Below are 25,664 nucleotides of genomic sequence, written 5' to 3'. Positions count from 1 at the left end.
GAGGCTGCGGGTGTGTTCGGCCAGGTAGGGCCTCGTCGCCAGGGGCTGGGCATACGTGTGTGTATGTGTGGGGAGAGCGGCTGATGTGGGAGAGAGAGAGTGAGAACGAGGCAGAGAGAGAGAGAGAGAGAGAGAGGAAGAGAGGAAGAGAGGAAGAGAGAGAGACTGTGTGTATGCGTGTGTGTGTTTGTGATATGATGTCCCCTTGGGCAGCAGTAGAACTGATGAGGCAGCAGACCTGTGTGTCTTGCCAATGTCATCCTGAAGGTGACGTAAGCAACCATGGCTGCCTTTCTCTCTCTTCCTGATCACTCACTCACTGATACTCGGTCTACCTGCGCTCTCCATCATCTCTACTGCTTCTTTAGCTATCCCTCTTTACATTATCTCATCCCCTCTTTTCTTTATTCTTCCCCTGCACCTCTTAAATATCTCCACTGGATTTTCTCCTCTATCTCCCTCTTGTCTTTATCTCTCTTTCTGTCTCCTCTTCTCCTGATCTGCACTTGTCTGTCTTTCTTCTTCTCTTCCTCTCTCTATCCACTCTGGTGGTGGTGTCCTTGAGAGGTGCAGTGCTACTGCTAACCGGCTGCTATAGGGAGCAAAGTGAGGGGGAGGGGAAACCTGTGGGAGACGGAAGGGCCTTGTTGTCGACACAAGTCCTGGTGCACTGCGAGATATTTGAACACTGCCTATTTCACATCATTTAGAGTGTTTTTGTCTGGCTAGAGTTGTGTGAAACTCCCCATAGGCTTTTTTCAGATGTGTGGATGGATGCATATGAATAAATCATGTCCAATAAATGGTTTAGAAGACCAACAATTCAGCAAAGTGAGTGCTGACTGGTGGTCTCTTCTTTACTGTGTGTCCTGGGTGATTGGAGCTAAAAGGCTAGAGAGAAATCCATTGTCTTTTATCTGTGAGGAATGTTTTTTTCCAAGAAAGAGACCAGTCCGCTGTTTTTCCCTCAGTTTTAGTTGAATTTGTCTTACAAGCAGTCTGAACGCTGACAAAAGTCTTACACATTTAAGAGCTGTTATGAGTTGCATAAGTTTATATAATCCTCAAACAGCCTGTATTTTTATTCAGTTTAAGGATAAAATAAGGAAGTAAGAAACTAATGTGTCTTCTCCCCATCCCAGAATTTTCTTTTTTTCCAGTGAGGACAGGAAAGTCCATTTCCCCAGAACCCCTTTTCTGTCCAGTTGTCAGATTTTCTTTTTTTTCAGCCACAAAGTTTTTTTTCTGCTGCCCTGTGAGGATTAGCTGAAAATGTGTGTATGTGTAAAAAAAAAAAAAAAAAAAAAAAAAAAAGGAAAGAAAAAAAAAACATGCAGAGCAGAAAAGTGCCAGCCATGCCAGTGAGGTTGATGCTGATGCTGATGCTTCTGGGTGAATTCGCCATGCCTCCAGAAAGGACTGTGAGTGGCATTTTTATAATTTGGAAAGTGTTAGCAAAACAAGTCTGCTGGCAGGCTGTTACAGCCCCACTGATGCTGGAGCTAGCATTGTGTAGAGGTTTCCATTTCAGCCCAGCTGTAATGTCAGACTCAGAATCCATGCAGGTTAAATTTAGGGAGAGTTTGACTTGGTGTCTTTGGTGCAGAGACCTATGAGAAAAAGAGAGGGAGAAGCAGCCTCACTTGCACCACCTTTTGCCACTTTCAGTGTACCAGTGCGAATGACAAATTTAAGGATGTATTTCTGGTCATCCTGAAATTTAGCTGTGGGCTTTTGGAAATTTGGAGGTCATAACTCATGTTTGTTGATATCTAACCTGCAAACCTTCATGTCTGGCCAGTAGAAACACTTTCATCTTTAAAGGGTGTTTTCACTTTTTTCGCCTTATCAGACCTGGTCTCATTCCGAATTCATGTAACACCTGTAGAAGAAGAAGCACAGGAAAACCTCCCCTTGTTCCAACCAGGGAGTTTCCACTCCTACTGCTGCGTCTGTGGCTATATGTTTGGAATTATGTCTTAATAAGTAAAAACATTTAAAAATGGATAGAGCCTTTTTAATTACCCAGATCTACTGTATATGTGTCAAAATTGGATTTTTTTTTTAGATGCAGCGATGGTGGTGTTGTAGCCATTTTGCCAGCAGGCTGTTGACATCTCAGTGGTCAGAGATATCTTAACTGTCAGAAATTCACGATATGTCTGGGGGGCTGACGTGAAAGTTTTTTCTGGCTCAGCAGCTCATAATTAGGGTCTAAAAATATGACGTGAATGTGGCATGTACAGTAGTAATCTGCTTGACAGTGACTCAACCTCCTGTCAACTTCGTAGCACCACTTAGGGTGGGAGAGGTTACACCTTTGTAACTGGCTCATGAAGTTTGGTTACCTCTGCCTTACTCTGAAAAGAAATCTAATGAGCCAGTACAGGTGAAAACACCTGTTAAGGTGTGCAAGGCCTTTTACAGTCACTTTTTACGCAGGGGTAGGTGGTTAGTGCACTAGATATTTTGACAAACATGCTAACTGTGTTCAGCTCATGGTGAGCCTCTCTGTAATCACTCAGCAGCTGCTTCAGAAAATGTGACACCACTTTCGTTTGCTGTGAAGTGTGAATAGAATTTGTTGGAAAATTTCAGAGGCTTTACAGGGGCCATTTTTTCACAGCAGACATTTTGAGTTATCACAGCAGGAAAAGCACATACGCCTAAGCAATCGTTTTGTTTTGTTTTTAATTAACAGGATTTTCTTACTCTGACATGTCAAAAAAAATGTCTTAAGTGAAACAGTGTCGTCCATTTCGTTATTTCCTCTTTTTTTGACAATATAAACTAGAGAAATATTCACATTATTTGCAAGTTTTAGGTAAGGATGAAAAATCACCATTTGGTGTGTCATAATTCCAAATATAGGCCTGTTCTGATTCATTATTTACAAATATTACTTATTTAAGAAAATCTTTTATAGCATTAGAAATACATTGTACTTATATTGAGAAATTTCTCCTACATCTTAAGCTAAATAAACCAACTAAAAACCCATTGGAATATCTGAAAAAATGCATTGTCATGAAGCTCATGAGACATGTGGTTTTTGCAGGACAGTGATGATATATTGAAAGACTTGTAAGTCATTTTGAGAAAAATAACAGATTACAATTTTGTGTTTTGGATTTTCAGTCTTTCCTTTTAAATCACAGATTGTGCCTTTAAGACATTCAACAGACAGTAGATTGGTAATACAGTAAAAGTCTACACCAATACAACTTTTGGATCCATAATCAGCTCTTAATGGCCTCACAGGGGGTTTTATACTGAATCAGCTCTTCTCTCTTGTAGTCGCAGAGACTAATCTCAGTCAGTGACACAGAGAACAGACAGCAGTCCGAGCTCTCTGCCATGATGTGACACTGCACAAGATACAACATTGTTTTCTACCTTCTCGCCCTCCTCCTCTCCGTCTTCATGCTGCTGAAAACATCAACAGCAGCGATCCATCTTCCCTTAGCCAGACTGCTTGTCACTGATCGCCCCAGTTATCCAGAACCAGGCTGACTTTGCAAAGGTAGTGGCCAAAGAGATTCCTATTAACCAGTGTCTACAACAGAAACAGTGTCCCTTTGGTTGCATCAAATGATTTTCCCTACTCTGGTAGAAAGTGTGTCTGATGTACAAACCCTTACTATTAAGTCTCCTTTGGTCGTCACTCCCTTTGACTGAATTATAGGATTTTCAGTGTTTCCTTAGAAGCCTCATTTCATTTAATGAGACTTTTGTACCGTGTGAGACCCCACAGTGTACGCATCTTCAAACCGAAGACAGACAGACAAGACACGCTCTGATTTACCGCTATCTGATTTTCTTCTCTTTGGTGAATGTGCTTCATAATATAATGAAGGGATTTAGCCGGGAATGAAGTGAATGAATTATACATCCACATGGCCGTTTGGGATATACCCAAATTAGAATTTCCAGTGGAGAGAAGTTGTGGGATGAATGAGCAGGAGAGGAGAGGAGGGGAAAGGGAACGAAAGGTGAGCAACTGAAAGGAAAGGAAAGGACGGAAAGGAGAAAATAATAAAGAAGAGGAAAGGAAAGAAAGAAGGAGAAGGGGATGAAAAAAGCTGATAGCTGTGTTGGATCAGTAGTTCGTGGGCCTAAAAGTGGAAAAATACAACCAGTTAAAAACAAAACTCTCAATAAATTCTTCTCCTTGTTCCCAAAATAACCGTTTAGATGACAAAATGTCAGCGAAGCGTTTTGCTGCCGCATACATTATCATCAAAGTGACACAGAAAATAGTAGTTACCGGACATACACCCAGTTCAATGAGTAAGTGTGTAGCCATCTAATAGGCTTCGCTATTGGTTAACCCCTTCGAGGCTCCGCCTTGGCACCCTGAGACAAATCTTTGCACTCACCACCCAAATAGTGGTAGCGCCTGCACAGTGCGGTTCCCTATAGAACCCCAGCAAATATGCTTGCAACGTATACCCAAAAAAGAGACAAATGGGCCTGCAGTTACAGTGCTACACACAAACTCATAAACTTGGAGTTACATCCAGTAATTAGTATTTGTATTTCATACATGCTCTGCTCTCTAACAGGTTTAAAGGCCAGCAACTGGGGGCAGATTGCATCACACACATACAGATAGAAGCATAACATCTCTGATGTCAGAGCAGTGACTGTCCGTGAGTTTAAAGGAGAAAAACATCTTATTCTCTGGCCGAATCGGCTAAGAGCACGACTGGAACTTGGATGCTACGCCCCAGTGCAGTGGGTGCTGAAAAATTTGTATTTTTCCTTGGCATACCCAGGCGCTTAGCTCGGGCTGTGCATGGTATGTGAAGACAGTGCCTGCTCCGCCAATGGGACATTGCACCTAATACAGGACCCGCCATGCCAGAGGGAGAACTAGTCAAGGAGTGTGGCTTCTCCACTGTTATGCTGGCCGCGTACACAGCATGTGTGTTAGTGGCTTTCTGCCCCACCAGTCTCATTTATGTCGGCATCGCCGCCATGTGGGGTGGGTGTGGAGAAGCGGCCTTCACACACCGTTCCTTCACAGTCAGCTCCACATCAGCGAGAGAGGCATCCCTTCTCTGATAGGGTGCCTCTTCTCCTTAATAACGTTGGCATCTGATACCTGTGCAATGCAAGTGTTAGAGGAATGTTGCTCTTCAGGGGAAGTGTAAGGTTGGGGCGATGGCACTCACTGACAATAAAATATTTGAAATGACACCTAACCGAAATGGAGGCTCGGACAGGGCCGGCGCCCCTGGCTCTCAGCCCGAGGAGGGGGTGGGAGGGGAGATGTGGTGGGGTTGGCCAGTGGCTGCAGAGGCTCGTTCTCTGGGATTATGCTGCTGCTGCTGCTGTGGAGGAGGATGCTGGGGTCGAAGGTGGTCGCTCAGCTGCTCTGACACCTTCCTCCGCACCTCCAGCTGGTCAATCCTCTGCCGGAAGTCTGGAATGAAGAGGGACTCAGTGGGAGTGGCAGATAGGGTGGAGAGACCCAGCTAGAGGTGCCTCTGACACAGCTGAGTTGCACGCAAGGAGTAGCTGCCTTTTATGGCGAAGGCCTGGGACATACATAGGAACGTTGCTGTTGTTTGGACCTCCAGAACCTCCTCCTCCAACAGCATGATGTGTTGGTGTGTAAGCTCGCCCAGGGAGCCGGCCAGGAAAGCCATATTGCTAGTCTGCACCACCTGGGCAGCGGTTGAGAATGGCGACCTTCACTCTGTCCCTCTCGGATGGGAGTGACGGCTGACTGCCGGGCCACAAGGGCGTTGAGGGGAGGAGGCAGACCCTGACTGCATCCTCTATGGTGGGAATGCCTTTGTTAACCCTTTTGCTGCCTTACATTCAGACTTAGCAGAGCCACAATCAGCTGGAATGAGCTTCATGTCTAACCAAAGCTGCTCAGTCGCTGCATCTCTGCGAGGAGTGTGAGGTTTTCCCTCCCTGCCAGTTTACCCCACACCTATACTTTGTTCACAATCAGCACTTCTATTCTATGAAAGGCACACTAGCTGCAGAATTAGGTTTGACATGTTGGGTAAAAAGTTTTGACACAGGGTCATTTCTTCAGGCCACTCTCCATCTGCAGATGTCAAGAGCCTGCATAAGAGTCACTCATGCAGGTGAGACTTTGTGTTGAATAACTCCATCACAAGAGCTTTGCAGCTGCCGCTGCCCAGGAGACTTTTCCATATGAAGATGCTGAATAATTCATATATTGCATGTTTGATTTATTTATGTTTATTTTGTATGGCAGGAGGAAGCAGAGTGGATGACAGTGTCCGTCAGAAACACGCATTGCGTTTTTTTTGGGCAGAGTGACAATACTTTTTTCCTGCCTACAGTGCAGAGCGATGAGGGGCCATGGTAGACCCACTTCCCATCTGCGGAAACACTATGTGGTGTAACATTGGTGGGATAACACTGAACCTACACACAGTGCAGAAAATATATTTTTTTCATTGTTTTGACTCGGTAATCCAGCACAATGGATTACAGACTCAATGGATTTGAAGTAGAACACTATGGAGCTTTAAGTTGTTACCACCAACTGTTCCGCAAGTGAGATGCTTGAACCTTTACTGGCTGCTAGTATTATGGAAACTTCCTTTGGATGAGACTCTTTGCTTTTCAGACAAATTGGTCATATTCAAAAACAAGGAAAGATTTTACAGCCATGAAGCAATTCTGTGAAGTATGCACAGCTATGCTTTGAGCTAAATGCTAACATCGGCATGCTAACAAGATCACAATGACAATTTTCACATGATGATGTTTAGCAGGTAGTGTTTACCATGGTCACCTTAGCTTCGTATGTTTGCATGCTAAAATTTTGTAATTAGTGCAAAACACAATCTTCAGCTGAGGCTGTTGTTAGTTTCGCAGGTAATTGGTCATAAGATAAAGTATTGGACAATTTTTTTACCTGAGATGTCAAGTCAGTATGTGAGTCAGGAGATCACCAAAGTTATCACAAATCATCCTCAGGGGGGCACAACCAGTGAATGTCCAAAAAAGGGGGGGACTGTGTTCCTCTACTTTCATTTGATGCCAATGTAATCACCCACAAATTAAAGCTAAGAATTACCGCTATTTAATTTAATGGCCAAAAGTTGAAGTAGAAATCCAACAGTGCAACAAAATGTTCTGCTGTCTTTATACTTAGTGACAGCACTGTAAATACCATAAATAAACTGTATTTGAATAATTTTCTCGCTAATGTAAACCTGCTTATTTGAAACTGTGCTCACAAGATGGAGTTTAGGTGGTTCTTTTAGGTGCAAAGACAAAATAATCTGTAGTAGTGTGTAGTAGGGGAATTAGGATGCTTTTCTGCTCAACAAGAGTCACTGTACCATCAGAAAAGCGGAGATTTCATTGCCCTATTCTGCAAAGATTTGAGACAAGGATCCTCCTTGTGTACACATGCATTCCGTACAGTACATCTTAAAATCTTTGTTTTCCAAATGTGTCTCTCTCTTCTGGAAACAAAGAGCCAGTCTGTTTCTGATAGTAAACAATTTCCAATGTAGGGATTTATCAGATTCTTTTGAGGATCCAGAGCTTGAAAAATGTGTGAGCAGGTGAACCTCATTATTTTGCTTGGGGCCTCTGACAGGGCTGACACATGGCTGCTGATTACAATTGTCTGTAGCAGAAGTGGACCTGGGACCTTCCAGTTGCATTGCAGTCTCTCCTACTCTGAAGCAGAACTACTGAAGCCACTGTCAGGGTACGTCGCTTGATGCCAGCGTACAGTTTTTGTGGCGTTCAGTCACCATGCAGTAGAGCTTTTGGATGGAGGGGATAGAGGTGGTACAGACGATGGCTTCCCTAGCCTGAAAGTTGTGAACGCACAGTATGTGCCAGCCTGCTGAGCTGTCACACCGCCTCTGAAAATTGTGTTTTGGACAGCTTTATAGGTGCAGGGTTGAGCTGTGGTCTCAACAGGCCTTCTACTTGAACTGGGCTGAAGTGCACACAGTCTGACAACAAAGTACAAGCAGAAATCTTTTTCTCTCAGCAGTTTACAGTTTTTGGTGTCTCAGTGATCACTTTGGATTAAGATTAGCATAACTTGACAATAGAAGCTGATTGTTTGTGTTGTTGCCATTTTGAACCTTGCACTTTCTATGGATCTGGCATTGATTAAATTCTAGGCAGCACTGATCAAAGAATGAGTGTGTTCATTTCAGTTAACAGCTGAAGGGCGTGCGCTAACACTGTGTGATTGTTTGTATTGTCTTGTTGACCCACTGGAAGAAATACAAGAGAAGTACTGTTGCATCATCCTTAAACAAATTGTATTCCTTTTGTTTCCTGTAGTTTGTGTGATTCTGTTGAATTTTATTGTGTTAAATAAAATATTAGAAAAACCTCTGAGGATAATACTATACATACTTCTAAAACAGTTTCACTATAAACTGAACATTATAGCTTTCACGAAGGTGGGATCTATTGCAGGACTGTTGTACTGGACTGGCAACTGAGTCTATGTATCTGTGTAATTTGAAAAAACACATAACACAACATCATAACAAAGACTGTGTGACATTTTGCTGTGCTTTTATGTGGCTTCATGAAAAAATATACAATATACAAAGACCTCTGCATACTTGATGTATGTGAATAACAGTTCTTACTGTATATATATGAAGTAGACAGAAATTTGTACATGGACGCACACGATCTGATCCCTTGTGGTTTAAAACTTTTGTAACCAATGAAATCATAACATTATACAAGTTTTTGTCAAACTTGGTGGTTGCCTTTGTCTTTTATGCATGGCTTTGTTTGTTTGTTTACGTAAGGGATAAAGCTAGCAATATTCTATATCTTTGTGTTTGTCAGCAAATTACACAAAAAGCCTAAAAACAACAATGGATTAGTCCGTCTGTAAGTCCTTTTTTTAAAATTTTTTTTTTCACCTCTTTACCCTGTCTGTAGCTCTCAGCTCAAAGCCCATGTATTCCTCTTAGATGTAAGTAACATCCAACAACAACTGGGGACTGTAGTTTTTAGCAAAGGGGACTTAAACGAGAGTAAATAGGGCATTTATTGGAAACTATTTTCAGTTGTGGAGAGTTACAAATGAGGTGTTCTACTGAGTATTTACCAACAATAGGACTGTGTTTGTAGGATTAATCAAAATAAGCTACAGTGCCCATGTTCATCATTATGAAGGAACATGTCACCCATTGTAATGGTGTGGCTACCTGGAGTGTTTTTAATCGTTTTGGGACTAGAATGCAGCTCTATGGGACAGAGGTATGAGTTATATCAGGCTTTGGTTACACAAGCCATATTTAAAGGACCAGCTCTATTTATGTGTGTGTGTCTGTGTCTGTTTGTGTGTCTGTGTCTGTGTCTTTGTCTGTGTGTGTGTCTGTGTGTCTGTGTGTGCTTTGCATGGGATTTGCATAGAAAAATATAGAATATTCCCTGCTCCCATCTCCGGTTAGGCTTTTATAATGCAATAGTTAACATGCTGACTGTGGTTTAATAAAAACTGTTTGCAGATGTTTTTGAAATCATTACATGCACTGCATTAACAGAACATTATCTCTGTTCGTTCCACTCCCTCTTAGTACAAACAAGTGGAGCAGTATATGTCCTTCCACAAGCTGCCTGCCGACTTCAGACAGAAAATCCATGATTATTATGAGCACAGATATCAGGGCAAGATGTTCGATGAGGAGAGCATTCTGGGAGAACTCAGCGAGCCACTCAGAGAGGTGAACACACGATAAGACACACAATTTCCACATATAAGTATCAATTTGTAATTTTATTATGGTAAGATGCATTGAAGTTGTACTTTAAGATGATTTTTGTGTATGAGATATTAATAATTTACTGCATTAACTGTGCTCTTCCCTTTGGTAATGTTTGATTTTGAAAATTCTAAAAACTACTTTTCAATCTTTATTCTGTGGATTGTTTATCACATATGCATACAAGATGAACTTTTATACTTATACTTTTATTCATGCATGCAGAAGAACACTTTAGTCTAGCACTTCGGTTCGACACTGACATATTTCTCTGTTCTTGCATGTACCAAACAATGTGTTTTTTGGTCAGGAAATTGTCAACTTTAACTGTCGAAAGCTGGTGGCATCCATGCCGCTGTTTGCCAATGCAGAGCCAAACTTTGTGACAGCCATGTTGACCAAGCTGCGTTTTGAGGTATTCCAGCCACATGATTACATTATAAGGGAGGGCACGATTGGAAAGAAAATGTACTTCATCCAGCATGGAGTCTGCAGCGTCATCACCAAGGGCACCCTGGCAATGAAACTCTCTGACGGCTCTTATTTTGGAGGTAGGCAACAGTTTCTAGCTTCAATATGTTTTTTTTTTTTCTGTTTTTTTTCTTTTTCTTTTTTTAAAAAACTTTCTGGCACTTTCTCTTTTGTTTCAGAGATCTGTTTATTGACGAGGGGTCGCCGAACAGCCAGCGTGCGAGCAGAGACTTACTGTCGACTCTACTCTTTGTCTGTTGACCACTTCAATGAGGTGCTGGAAGAATATCCTATGATGAGACGAGCCTTTGAGACTGTTGCCATTGACCGTCTAGACCGCATAGGTAAAAAAAATAAAAAATAAAAAATAAATCAAAACAAAATTTGCATACATAAGATCAGACCCTGACATATGGCTGCATTAATGCTGTCAAACACATGACTAGCAATATAAAATCATACCGTATAACATCTGTATAGGATCCTTTTAAGCAACTATGAGTCTCTGCATACTACTCTTTTTAATTAAAAATAAGTACAAAAAGCAGTATGAAATTAAGCCTGTGTACAGAAAAAAAATTATATTGTGCTCAGGAAATGTTTCCCGAATATCAATGTTGAACTAGGCAGTAAAATGAGCTGTGCGGTTCCCTCAGAATGACACAGAACACTGTAACAGTACATGAGAGTACAGGGTGACACCTCCATTTTCTTCGGGGCTTGTTCTGCTAGACGATGTAACTGGCCTAAAGGACATCACATGTTATATCTAACTCGTATTGTTCTCCCTCTCCTCTTGTTTCCACATAGTTATGCTTTGTTCTGCTTTTTGTCCTCCCCGTCCTGTCCTTTCTCACGTCTGCTTGCAGCCCTTTTATAATCAATCATTTTTTTGTTTCTGTAGGTAAAAAGAACTCCATCCTGATGCACAAGGTTCAGCATGATCTCAACTCTGGTGTCTTCAACAACCGGGAGAATGAGATGATCCAGGAGATAGTCAAGTACGACCGTGAGATGGTGAAGCTGGTGGACCTGCAGAGGCCGCGGGCCATGTCTATGACCCCTTCCATTGGTGGTATTTTTGCTCCCCCTGGTCAGCCCCAGACAGGCTCGGCTATCGCTACCCTCCAGCAAGCTGTGGCCATGAGCTTCTGTCCTCAGATGGCGAGTCCGTTGGTGGGCCCGGGGACTCTGCAGTCTCCTCGTATGGTGCGAAGGTTCCAGGTCATGCAGAACCTCTCCAGCCCAGTTTCCATGTCTCCTCTTCAGTCTCAACCACCTCAGACGTTTGGAGGGGCGTTTGGATCTGCAGTCTCCAGCCCTCCTGTCCAAAGCCCGCTCGCAGCTTCAGGACGGACTTTCCAGTACATGGCGAGCTCAGGACCCTCTGGGTCTCAGTTGTCCCTAGTACAGCACCATGCACCCAGCCCCACACAGACCCAGCAGAGGCCTGCCTCACACAAGAGCACCCACTCCCTTCATACAGGCAGCTTGAGCCAGGATACCCGGGCCCTGTCTGCCTCCCAGCCTTCACTCCCCCAGGAGGGAACACCACAAGCTGCCTCTGCAGCCCCCAGCCCTCCGCCCTCCACCCGCACCTCCAACACCTCCATCGGCCCCCCTCAGCCCCCTCACCCAGGACTGCCCGGGTCATCAGGGGTGGGTAGATCAGCAGGAGCTCAACAGAGGGTGGCCTTTGCCTCCACACCGCCTCCCGGTGGACCTGCTGGAATGGGGGCAGTAGCATCAGCTGCTGGATCAGGACCTCCAGACTCTGGAGTTCCCAAGAAAGATTCAATTGTCAGCCTTCCAGAGCTAGACTCTGCCAGATCCCGGCTGTCTTCCAACTTGTGACCCTGGTGGAGTTCAGGAAAGAGGCCTTTTTTGTAGGAGAATCTGTTTGTTTTAGGTCAGTCCAGCTGATCTGTCAGCTTGCTAAATGACCAATCAGCTACCGCCCTCGCCACCAGTCATTTGACATGGATGCACTGTGTGCTGGTGTCAGCAGAAGGAAAAGAGCAACTCAGAGTCTTAAGACATGTTGGCTAGGAGGAGTCTATACAATTAAACTAGTATAACTTAAGGTTGAACTGGTCTAGTCTACTGTGCCAGCACCTTTAGTCTTAGTATCACCCCTTACACTCTGCTTCCAAACACCTACTGTATATCGCTGTCTTTACTGTAAAGATATGAAGAAACGTATGATTAATGTAACTATTGCATACTGTGTAGAATCCATGCAATGCAATCTAGCAGGAGCTGGACTTAAAAATGAAAATCAGGGACTTGAAGTCAAACGACAATGACATTTTAAGCGTTCAAAAAGTGTTTTGAGTGTAATTTTTCTGTATAAGCTGTCGTAGCAAAAGAACACATTGCTCTTCATATTGTTTAAAATAGTAGTGAAAATAGTGTTTTAGACCGCTGGTCGATCTTACATCGATGTGTAAATAGTTGATGAAAAAAGTATGGAAGGATATTATAATCATTGTATCTACCCAAACCAAAGTTGAGCTTGAACACAAAGTCTGGTTGTGTCTGTATCAACTAAAAAAGAATCATAGAAGAAAATGCCATTTATTTAACTGCCTTGATTCAACGTTAGAAGCCATATATTTGGTTTGTGTGTATGTATATATGTGGGTGTAAGTTTGTGTGTGTGAGTTTGTTGGTACGTTTCGGTTCTATTTGCTGAGAATGGACTCTCATACTCTCTACACTGCTTTGTCAAGCGTGATTGGTTTGATATGCTGACAGTAGCACTGGCCTGCTTTCGTGAAACATCTGGGAGGTGGTCAGCTGTTTGGTCAGCACACTGATTGTAACCCTGAAGGCAAAGGTGGTTAAATAATCTGAGCTTTATCAAAAGCAAACATTTGTGAACAACCCATACTGTATACTTGCTTGTTTTTGTCTAGGTTTATTGATTAACACATGCAATATAATTCTGCAATACTCTACCCCGCCTATATATAAAAATATATGAATATAAATATCTAAACATATGCTGTACAGGAAAGTGAACTTCTTTCTTTTTCCTTTTGTTTACTCTTTAATGTGAAATCTTAAAGAATCCAGCAGCTATTGTGGCTTCACTTGAGGTATTGTAATCCAGTGACCATTTTGTTACCTGAACCAAAAATGTTTGTGGGAATGGGAGGACGTGCAGTGTCAGTTTTGTTAAAACAGACAGGACAAACTGATTAAAACTGGTTTAGATATAAAGATATATTTGGGAGGACTTCACACTTTGAGTTTAGCAATTCAGATCCACAAAAACATCACTTTAAAGCCCATTTGAAGATATTCAATTGTAAAATGAATTGGGGATTTGGGATGGGCAATATGGGGCAAGAATGCTTCAGTTGGCCCATATCGAAGTCTCTATGTGCCCCACATCACCCAAAGCTCCCACGAATGTCTCAACATTTAGATCCACAAAAACCTCACTGTTCAAATTTTGGGATTGGGTTGAGGCTTTAGTTATATTTATTCTAAATATTCTGATCCTGTTGAACCTAAAAGCCTCTCTTGCTGAATGTATGCCATACGAGAAGGAAGACAGCTAATCAGATATAAACTGCCATGTAAATAAAGGGACAGAGATTTAACGAAGCTTTTATGATGCAAGGGGGTTGTGGGCATTGCTGTGTGTTTCTGAGTGTCTGTGTACAATCTTTTTAGTTTCGATGATGCTTCTCTGGGTTGAACGTTGCTGTATTTAACCTGTATGCTAACCCCAGTACAACTCATCCCCAGCTCTAACACGAGAGGATACATTTTTTTTTAGTTCATTTATTGAGGTGGGTGTGAACAAGAGGCAGTCGAAATGACTTTGAGCTCCTCGGTCCAAAGCGAGCACTGAGGACATCCATTTAAGCACCTTGTGTTGCACTAGGACCTTGTAATCGAAATGAAAATCAATGCGCTATTCTCTTAAAACGGTTGCAGTACTTCTCCTGGACCCATTATCTGGTTAAACATTGAAGATGAAAAGTGAATCCAATTGGAATAGAAAATAGGCAGCTGATTCAATGTGTTAAACAAACACTGCATCCAACTTTTCAGCTCTGAGCATCGATCCAGAGCCAAACTGTAAAATCGTTGCAATGGACATTTCACTCAGGTTTGATACCTTTCCAGAGAGATGTATTGATTACCGCAGCATGGCTTCCCATTGATTTTTGTAGATTTGTCTATCCACCCATAATCAACTTGTTGATTTAACCATGCTGAAGGATTCCCCTTGAATTTTGATTGGCCGAGAAAAACAAGGCGGCTCTAGAGGCGATTGTTATTAGCGTAACTTGCTGCCATTTTGTCCTCACCACTTCTCCTTAGAGCTGTTCTAAATCTTGAAACATGGTGTAGGTGATTGTTTTTATTCAAGGGCTTCATTATATGGCTTGTAATCCCTGGTTTATTGTTATTGTAGAGCGGCCACATTTTCACTCTCTGTTTGATCAGTAACATGCACTAAACCTCGTTCTTTGTCATACCTGGGTCACAGTGCTGCGACCCGCTTCATCGGCAACACAGGAACTTTGTATTGCTTTTTTCCTATGGGAAAGGTACATGCCAAAATGCCAATACGATTGTGAATGAACCAAGTACGTTTCAGTCAATAGTTGTTGTGTGCTTCAATACTGTTCCAGTGCAATCAGTTGGTCCTCTTCCCTGTTCCTTTGTGCTAATACCAGAGTTTGCCCTATTAAGCTGCTATCAGGACTGTGCTGATATTATATGAATGAGTCCACAGTGAGTGAGAGCAAGATGGAAGGAGAGTTAAAGAGCTAATGTTTCACATAATATCAGGCACCGTCTCTGTTTCATTGCATCCATCCAATAAGATACTGTAGTGTGTAACTCACTCCCACTCAAAGGATGGCATCCCAGACACTTTGATCAGCACTGCTCTGTTTGAACCCTCAGCTATGAGGTTGATACAGCCCTGGCCAAGCACATACTTCTGTCAGTTATCTGTTTTGTGTCTGTGTCACAACTGTGTTCAGTCAGCTGGCTTCCAGCCACCGCTGACATGTTGTGTGTGTGTGTGTGTGTGTGTGTGTGTGTGTGTGTGTGTGTCTGTGTGTGTGTGTGTGTGATATAGCGCTGCATATGCCTGATGACTGGGGGTTCAAAGTGGGATTGTTTGATGGGTCTTCTTCTGGACCTTGCTGTGAAGTGGGATTGAAATCCCTCATACATGTTTGACACTGACTGACAATTATTGAGAGCATCTAAGTTTCAAACATCTCATTCTTGCTGTACCAGATATTAAGGGTACTGAATGCCTTGGTGTTGATATGTTAGCAAATCAGGGTATTATTTTGGTTGTAAAAGTGTCTCTGATTTATCGGTATATTTTGTTTGGTTATTGTTTTTACAATGTGCCCCATGCACACGGACTGTATATACCTTGTGCCTAGTATATCTAGTTTCCACATAGTCTATTTTTGTGGTATGTATGTGCCTGTAAAAATGCAAATATGTGTTTTTATTTTCAACTTGCAATATATGTAAAAATGTTAGATGAAGATTGGTATTGCTGAATTAAAATGACAATGTCAGTATTTATAATTTTCCCTGATTTGGGAAACACAAAATTGCACATTTTTGTTGGTTCGAGCCTTCCAACTCCATGCGCGCTGTACTCTGTACTTTCATCTTCTGTACATATGGTATACACAGAGATGTGGGGCACATTGTTGTGTTTTTACCACAACCTGCTGTATGAGTAACATTTTCTACAGTGAGAGGGTGAGCTCTGCCAGGCTTCTGGTGGATATGGGCAGTCTAGACGTTAGCTTAGATTACCTGCTTGCTGGACAGAGCCAAACACGACAAAGAAAACAATGACTTAAACTGTGGAGATGCCTGGACAATAACAATACAGAAACGAAACTAGGCTGGGCACATGCTGGAAAATCTTTCTCAAACTATACTGTTGCACAGTTCTTTAAACTCTGATGCTGGTTGCACACTGATCTGATGTTTGCTATTTTAAAAAGAGATCCCTCCAAGCAGTCACGAGCTCGACTCCCGGTTGAGTTACCTTGACAGATAATAGCAGAGTGCATGCTTGTATTTTTCTTATCTAAGCAGAGTTCTATGTACAATTTTTAGTGGGACCTTCAAATCTAGACATTGTCGTGTACCAACTACTGTACAATGATTTTATTTAGTCTAACAGTTAAAACCTTTGTGTCGTAGCTACTGTAGCCTGCTTAGCTTACCTAAGCCTTCTCTCTGCTTCAGGACTCTGTGTATTGTGTGCTTGAGTTTGTGTGTGCGTGTGTGTCTTCCTGTGCCTTTCCTTCTATAATGTTGGTCCCACTTGAGAATATGATGCCATTTAGGGGTTTGAAACCCACGTGAAGCTAAAAGAGCTGCCAGCACAAGCTGGAAAGTGTTACATGGTCAGGACTCCATTTATTCTAAAAAAACAAAACAAACAAAAACAAACAAAAACAAAAAATAAACAAAAAAAAAATCTCAAACAAAACACTGTAATGCTCCTAGAAATGACTCTGGCACATCCCTAGACTTAGTGGCATTCCACAGCCTGCACGAGCAGCCCGGTGTGGGCATCCAGACACACTTTACCAGCACCATGTAGACAACAGCACAGATATCTGACACAGCATGTGCTCTCTCTCTCTCTGGAGGCCAGTCTGCAACCATCTCAGGCTGTGCTTGGCTTCTGCTCTTAACAAAAAGGTTCAAGTATGTCAGAACTCCAGCTCTGTCTAAGTTGATGTCTACAATCCAGGGGCGAATCAGCACCCAGCCCGAGCCACAGCACTTCCAAATGGATCTCAAAGGATCAGGTGGATACTTGGGATGCTGGTGACATTTGTCGCCGTCCAGTCTTTTCCGACTGTGATGCCCAGCTGGCGGTGAGGGCACGGGGCTGATTTGAACCTGCATCCCAGAGGCTGTCTTGTCCACCACCTCTGCTGGCCGAGAACACAGAGCCACACCCTGGTCTCTCTCAATAAGCTGGTCTGTCAGTCAGTGGCAATGTTGTTTAAGCGTTCGTAAAAAGACGATACATTGTTGTGCAATAAAAAGATGAGCGCATTGGCATACTTACCTCTGTGTGTGGACTTTTATTCACTGGTGTGTCTTTGTTGGTTAGAATACAGTGTTGAATGCTGTGTGCGTGCGTGCGTGCGTGCGTGCGTGAACCTTTAACATACCTCCTAGAGTTATGCTGGTAGCTGCAAACCCACGCACACACACCTCAACCTTGTAAATCAGCCATCAACCCCTCCACCCTCGTCCTACACCACGTCAGATGAAATCTCTCTCTCTCTCGCTCTCTGCAGACAGGGGGCCTGCCGCATCCCTGATGAGATGTCTGAGCTCAGTCTAAGAGCTTTCCGCTTCTCTCTGTGTGTGTGTGTGTGTGTGTGTGTGTGTGTGTGTGTGTGTGTGTGTGTGTGTGTGAATGTGAGAGCGTGTGTGTGTGTGTGAGAGCGTGTGTGTGCGTGCGTGTGTGAGAGCGTGTGTGCGCGTGTGTGCGTGCGTGCATGTGAACGCACACAGCACAGCAGTAGGTGTATTTATTCCCATACCTAAGAGCGCGTGCGTTCACATGCAAGCCCTGGTTTTCTATTTGTCTGATATGAAGAGAGAGCAAATGAACCAGTGGCAGGAGTGTGTGTGTGTGTGTGTGTGTGTGTGTGTGTGTGTGTGTGTGTGTGTGTGTGTGTGTGTGTGTGTGTGTGTGTGTGTGTGTGTGCGTCAGAGATGAGGGCAGTCCAAGGACACACTCCTCTGGCAGCCTGGGAGCAGCACCCACCCGTTCCCTCTTCCATCTATTTCCTTTCCCTTCCACACTGCTGTCTGGATCCTCAGTGATTATGCATGGCACACTGAGATAGAAAGATTAAAATTACATGCAAGGTGAGGTTTCAACACAGAGTTTTACACCATTCATGTCGCCCCCTCAGATCTACATGCAGCTTGTACAAATGTGGGTGAGGCCATCCGCAGTGCGTGTACGTAGTTTTACCTTGACGTGACATAATGTCCTCTCTCTCTTCTCTCTTCCACTCTATTGACACACACACACACACACACACACACACACACAAACGCAGGCCTTTTCTCTCCCTCCCTCTCTCTCCATTTCATTGTAATTCAATGAGGGAGCAATGTACTGATAGTGGCTGCAGGCAGATACTACACCAAGTTGTGAAGCTATATGTAGTCTGAGTATATAGTTTCATCCTGTAGATGGCCAAGGATTGTCCTCTACCTCGTTTCCTCTGCAGTGCTGGTCCTCTACTGTGCCCCTTGCTGTCCTACTTCAATTAATCATATCAGCATCTTCCGCACTACCTCCCTGGCTGTTTACCTCCAGAGGGCAATTTGCTTATTTAGCTGCTTTCTGGTATCACCATCCCTTCCCATCCACCTCCTTCCAGTTTTCCTCGCACTGCTCATTAACTTCCTATTTTGTCCATCTTTAGAGGATTTTAGGGGTTTTCCCAGTTAGCAAAGTCTTCATTTTTGGCGACTGTAATTCAATAGAACAGGTTTGTTACTGTTCTAACATTCACAGGTGGTCTTGTGAATGTGCACAGGAAACTCTATGTGTGTATGTGTATGGAAATAAGACACTCACACACACACACACACACAGTCACAAAGGCTCATCCTTCTGGCCTAACATTTCCTGTCTGCTGAAGCTGCTTCAGCCATGTCTCTCTTCACTGCGGTGAGCATCTAGAGAACACAGCTCAGATCTGAATACTGGGATTAGCCTTTGGTTCAAGCTCTGAGTCCATGAATGACTCAGTGACCAAGGCAGAGGGAGAGAGAGATACAGTAAATCATCGCACAGCCGCAGGCAGCCTCAGTAACATCACAGGTTGCTGGACAGTGGACTGTGGAGGAAGTGAGAAGTATGTCAAGCTGAAATGATCAAGCTAAAAAACACAGAAAGAGACAGAAAGGAAGGGTCACGTGGTCTTCTACGAGCTATATCATCTTAAAAAAAACCAAAGACCAAATTTAGTTCAATTTGTTGGTTGTCTTATCCAGGGTCCCTGTCATGGTTTGTTTTACCATGTTTTATTGTTCATTTAAACAAAACCAAAAATTTTCCTCTTGACTGAACAATGCCGTCTTCATCCAAGTACACATGGCCTACAAATCACGTCATCCTGACGTGAACTGTAATTCAGCCCGCCATTCATGGGCACGCTTACTGCACGGATACATCAAAAGACATGAAATGGCTGAGAGATATTTTTCATCACTCTTGTAGCTGTCCAGTAATCCAAGAATACACAAGTAACATTTGTGCCAATACACAACCTTTGCTTTAATTCTGGTTGCAAAACGATTTTTAAACCACTGAAATTATAAATCTAACTGTATGATAATTATTTGGTCGATTGAATATGATTTCTTATATATTGGCAACAACCAACTTCAAAAACTGCCAAAAAAAAATCCAAGATCCATTCTTAGTTATTTTCTATTATTATGGCCAGACTTTTCTATCAATATTGTGTTATACACTACTGTATATTTTAATTTATAAATCAAAAATATATTAAAAAGAGTTCAAATTTCTTACACCTTAGATTTTACAAAATCCATTATTAAATGTTCTCGTGTAGTGAAATGTGAATTCAGACATGTGATGCAAAGTTTAGAGTAAAACTGATACTGCCACTAAAACTGAGAATTAGTTTAATTAGAATTATTTCTTATCAGGTACTGCTTACCTGCTTACAGCAACAAATTATGTAATGAGCAGTATGTCTCTTGGGGGAGAGGAGGAGGATGAGGAAGAGGGCAACAGCAGTTACAAGGGCACAGCCTGCATGAAGTATGCAGCTCATACATACAGTGTTTTGTATAAAGTATGAACCTGTTTAAATGTGGCTTCCTGGGAAAACCTCCAAATACTTTTTTTACGAGTTAAATAATTCAGCAACCATTTCTGCTGATCTTCACAGTTTTTCAATTTTGTCTACCCAAAACAAAAAATGTGAAACTTCCCCCTGCTTCAGACCCACAGGTACTGAAAGGTTTTCAGTCATTAAATTTCCCTCTCTTGAAAGAATAAAGGTTTTAAAAAACAGAAGTGAGAGAAAAAGGCAAAGAAGAGGCGAGGAGGGTGGCTGCTGGGCTCTCTGCGAGCAGCTGGCCTGAGCAGCACTCATCATCTGCTCTGCTAAACACTTCCCATTACAGGCGACCGAGAAATGTCCATGAACCCCCTGGCCAAAAGGACGGGAGAGAAAGAGAGAATATGAAGTTAAAAAAAAAAAAACCTGATGCAGAAGGCAAAGCAGTGATATGCTAGACATATGGAAAACAGGAAATATGATTCATGGAGAAATTAAAAAAAAGATCTCCAGGCAGATGTTATTATCTTTTTTTTCTCTCCCAAGCACTTTGTTTCGTTAGCAAAACATTTAATCTCCTCGGGATTTCAGGCTCTTTCAGCTGTGATTGTTTTGCGACAGGAAGCGAAGGCCCTCGCTCAATATTTTCACTTCATCATCCACTTCCACTGATAATATTTGCTCTGGGCCGCCAACTGAAGTGATGAGAGCCAGGACAATGCTCTGGCTTCTGAATCACCTCATCTGTTCTGCTCTGTCAAGGTCTGCACTCAGTGACACTGTGGCTATTCATCAGAGCAGACACACTCCCAGAATCCCACACTGTCAAATGCTGTCACGCACACGCACACACACAAAGTCAAAGGCAAAAATATTCGTCTTCCAAGTGCGCCCCTCATTGCAAGGCTGTTATTAACTAATCAGACAGCACAAAGATACCACTCAATCTGTGTTCTGTGTCACTGCAGACAGTTTATCTGTTGAATTGAAAGGTAGCTTATCCTGTGGAGTTCTTGACCACTTACAGCATGACTTTGGCTCACGAAACACAGCGGTCACAAGTGGGTCCCCATTTTGTTTGTATCATGCACAAGCCTGCATGCGACCCGATCCACGATCCTGCTGCTGGTTTCACACTATTTCACTGAGATGCAGGTGGTAGTATTGTGTCAAGAAAACAAGGCCAGCAAATAAAGTGGATGTAAACAATGCGGGTTTCAAAATGCTCAAAAAACTGGCCGAATTGTTTAAGTTTGTATTATGCTCATTTGTTGTAAAGTTGTGTTTAATCAAATCGCTTCCATTTTTCTTTTTCTGTGTGTCAAGTAATAAGCACACAGAAACCCGTAGAGCTAGCTAGTATTATTCCATCACAGAACTACTGTATGGCTGCAACCAACAATTAATTTCAGTATCAACAGGTCATACAGTTACTTTCATTAATATGATTGAATATGAATGATTGTTCAGTGCAAAAAGTGCCAGAAAATAGTGGAAAGATGGCAATCATTCTTCCCTGAAGCCAAAGTTAACATTTCTTTTGTTGAGTCAAAAACTAAAGAATGTTGAGTTTACCATCATATAAAACTTGGAATCTAGTAAATAGAGGACTGGTTGGTTTCTGGGGTAATAATGAATTTTTCATTTAAAAGTGGGGCTCAAAAGGGGCCCAAAAACAAATTTTTGCCCCAGGGCCCATGGAGAAGTTAATCTGGCCAAAGGTAAAACTGAATCTGACAAAATATACATAATTTATTTCACAAATAATTTCAAACCTAATGTCTCTGAGTCCAACTGAAAGTATGTGGAAATTAGCCCCCCCAGCGGATGTAGCTGACTACATGGAGGACTAATTTTGGAGCAATGCCAAAATGTGCCTGAGCAAACTCGCTGCCTGAATAATTTAAGTAAAATTGAAGTTTATCTTGTAAGTGTTGGGAGGCTCACCAAGATACACATGACCTGCATTTCCCAAATCTCTACAGTGGATGTGAAGCCAGTGGTCGAGTTCTATAAAGTGAAATGTTTGCTAAAACGTAACCACTCTGTAACCACTGATTCTGCGTTTTTACTGATTTAGCTTTGTGCATATTCCTGCTTTTAATATATATATATATATATATATTTAATATACACTTGTTGCTGATATGGTGTGTGTGGTGTACTGCTGTGTGAAATTGTGTATAATGAGTCTTGTCCTGTTTGTTTAGTTTTGTTAAGTTACTGTAATAGTGTTTCAACTGTGACCTGCCGGTGGACTGTTGATGTAAATAAGCTTTAAGCGAACTCTGGTACTAATCATCAAATTGTAGCATGTATCTTTAATACTGTACATGTTCCCTTAAAAATAAAATAACATAGATCAATAAATAAATCAAATAAAATGTTAGCATGGCCTGTACAACAATACATACCCGCAAGATAAACAGTGCAACAACTGCTATGTGCAAGGTCATTTTTTCCTGTTTCTGACCTGCTACAGATTCACTTTGTGAAAACTTTTAACTAACTGCTCAGATGATGGGAGTGCAAGGAGGCAGAAAAAAGGTGACAGAAAACAGAAAAACTATAAACAAGACAAACTATTTGTTGCTGTGACCCTTTAACAGAGCTATTTAATTCTGATGTTGAGCATTAGCCCAGGGGGCCGGCCTGTTCTGCTCTGTCATTGTGTTTGGCTATGTGACCATAATCACTAATATATTGCTGTGGGGTCTTGCGTTTTCTAGTGAAATCCAGCACTCTGTGCAGAACCATACTCTTTCATAGTGGTTTTAAGTGGCCTCGGAAAAGATTGATGACTTTGTGCTAAGACATCTCAAGCAGGCCATTGTTTCTGGGCGAGGGGGAGAACAGCAGTGACGGCCTAATTGTCAGGTGGATAGAGAAACCCCACATCATCCATCACCTTCACACAGTGCACCCCTGGGTCCTAATAGTACCCTCGTCTCTTTCTCTCACCTGGGATAAAAAAGACCTCGGATAAGTCCCGCTTAAACAAACAAAAGCAATAAAATGTACTGTAGGCTCTGTGCTCACTGTGGTGTCTAATGAGCCTGTGTGCCATATCACTGAGCTTTCTCACCATGACATGATATATTTATCTTTATTTATTTATTTCAAGGAAGCTTTGTTCTGTTTTAGGAGTGTTTTTAGCCACACAACTTTAAATGTGGGACTAATCCCCTCTAGATCTGCTTAAAGTCAGCAATACCAAAAAATTAGTACATAAAGAGGAGGTTGGGGTGGAGGGGGGGAGTGGAATTTGTAATTACAAAATTAATAACGATATCCATGTTTGTCTGAACAACTGTGACCTGCATCATCAGAAAGGTTAGCGGACTAACCTACAACTGAAAAAAAGTATCAGGAAAAAAAAGTCTTGTAACAAAAGACAGGAACAAGAACAGAATACACTCCAAAGATATGGTCCTTTCAACTTTTGGTGACCCCACTGATCAGAAAAAAAAACTAAAAACTGTAGGACAAAATTAGACTGAAGAAAGTATTTCAGTGTGAAAAAATCATATAACTACTCAGCTGGTGGCAGCACCTGTCAAACTGTCAATCATCTTCAAGCAATTTACTGCTAACAAATGACAAGATGTTGCAATGGCTACTGAGAGAGCTACAAAAAGGATTTCAAAGATGCAAAAGCACACATTACAGGTAAATTACTGTGCTCATGAGGAATACGGGGAAACAGTTTAGTCTAAGTTAAATTGTTTTCTTACCTTTCAAAAAGCAGGTGATGGTTTTCAAACTTGCCTTCATGCCATCAACTTATTTTCGATAATGTCAGACATGATGAGCGTGTTCAGTTTATAGAATATCTGCTTTATTCTTCATGGTCTGTAAACCATGTCATCTTCTGATCATATCTGGCCTTCATATAACAAGTGGTGAGTCACGGCAGCAGTGGGAGTGCGGTTTTGGCACAGTGAGCTTCGAGGAAAAATTCGAACCAGTCATGGTGACCCTTTGTCCAGTCTGACATAGCCAATGTGAGGATCCCACTGACTTTGGACTAAAATGGTGAGAGACATCATTTCTGGTCTGAAGATATTGGGTGGGCGTGCGAGCCCGGCTCACTGGTGCTGTCATGAAGAGTTCCATTATCACGTCAACTGGCTCCAGACCTCTGAATCGCTGTCCACATCTCCGATTCAAACAGGTCCGAATGGGAACGTCATCGTCCTGAGCCTTTCAAGGATTGCATTGCCCATCTGCCGGGTGGTCTACCACTTTGGTCCAGACTGAAACTGTTCTGCTAACAACCCCCCAATGCAATGCGTCGCATTTTAAAAATCCCTATTGCGCAACTCTACTGCTGTCAGTGATGACACAAAATTAGTGAGATTAAGAAATGCCCGAAACTTCGATTTACTACTCACCATTGAGTCTCTGTTATATAGAAAGTAGCGAATGGGTGAACGAGGGAGTGATTTCAGACACATGGTAAATTAGCTCACACAAATAAAAACTGTTCAGTTGGCGCATTTCTTCAGCTGATGTGAAAATGTTGTTTTAAACGCCAATTCAAGCAGTTCAAGCTGACTGTCAGGATAACATCGCGTCAGTCCTCAAAGCAAAATGTGCTGATAATTGAGACACATTGGTCAGAAGAGGAAAATGATCACTGCTGACTTTACATTTTACATCCATGACATGTGTTCTTGCAATATAAGTGTTCTCCAGTGTCGCCATTATTTTTGCAGACTCGCTTCCTAATCTAACAGAGTTGAAATGGAAGCAAATTCCCTTTCCCCCTCCCTCCCTCTGTCTTCTATCAGACCACCACTGATTCGACCACCTCATGGCTTAGAAACATACACAGATACACACAAATGAGTTCAGTGCATGACCCAGTGCACACTCATGCTCCCCATTGTCTCTGCTGGCGTTAATTCTCCACCCCACCATGCTGGAGAGACGGTGTTATCTAGCATGGCAGAATACCCAGGGCCTCTCCCTTCTCCTCCTCTCCACAGATATCCCAGTATGGTCTATTTCTGTCCCTGCGTCTCTCTCTGCTGTCAGCAAAGTGCCTCTGACATCTCTCTCTGCACTAAACAGATGAGGGCTGTCAGTGATGGGTATTCAGATGAAGATCCCACCACAAACCAACGGAATTTAAATAATGCCTTTGCTTTTTTCATTTCATCAGATTATGTTTCCCGCCTCAATTGCTTTTCTAGAAAAGGAGCGATAATGGACAATGGATGTGTGATGATGAGTGCTCAAATTTGCTGTCACTCTTTTCTCTGATTGAGGGTCATTACAGTGATGAGATGTTATTTTTAATTGCAAAAGCAATAAAGTAATGAGACATAAATGATAATTGGGAGCGAGGAGGGAAGGGGGGTGATGGGGTCTGGAAAGGACAAAGGGAATAAGGAGTGAGGGAAGCAGAAATGAGAAGAGGGGATTACATACAAAAATTGATCTCTGAAATTGCTGAGTCACTGGAAGGGTAAAGCTGCAGACCAGCTCTCTTTCCTCTTCTGTTTCTTCCTCACCCACAAGCCCCACACTAAGACATACAGCTTGCCCCCACCCCACT

General features: G+C 42.4%; 1 protein-coding gene across 1 annotated transcript in view; it reads left to right on the top strand.

Moving 5' to 3' along the window:
- The window catches only part of LOC120798615 (potassium/sodium hyperpolarization-activated cyclic nucleotide-gated channel 2-like), a 35,683-nt gene extending 18,417 nt beyond the window's left edge, over positions 1-17,266 (top strand). Inside the window, exons 5-8 of the mRNA XM_040143030.1 lie at positions 9,573-9,719; positions 10,069-10,309; positions 10,409-10,573; positions 11,134-17,266. Of these exons, the coding sequence (XP_039998964.1) occupies positions 9,573-9,719; positions 10,069-10,309; positions 10,409-10,573; positions 11,134-12,083 (1,503 nt within the window). The 3' untranslated portion in view covers positions 12,084-17,266. The remainder of the gene's footprint in view (positions 1-9,572; positions 9,720-10,068; positions 10,310-10,408; positions 10,574-11,133) is intronic.
- Positions 17,267-25,664: the final 8,398 nt, after the last annotated feature.

This window comes from Xiphias gladius, chromosome 14 (genome assembly GCF_016859285.1).
Source record: "Xiphias gladius isolate SHS-SW01 ecotype Sanya breed wild chromosome 14, ASM1685928v1, whole genome shotgun sequence".
NCBI lineage: Eukaryota > Metazoa > Chordata > Actinopteri > Istiophoriformes > Xiphiidae > Xiphias > Xiphias gladius.
The sequence above is the reverse complement of the archived record's forward strand: the minus strand, read 5'-3'. Positions and strand labels throughout refer to the sequence as shown.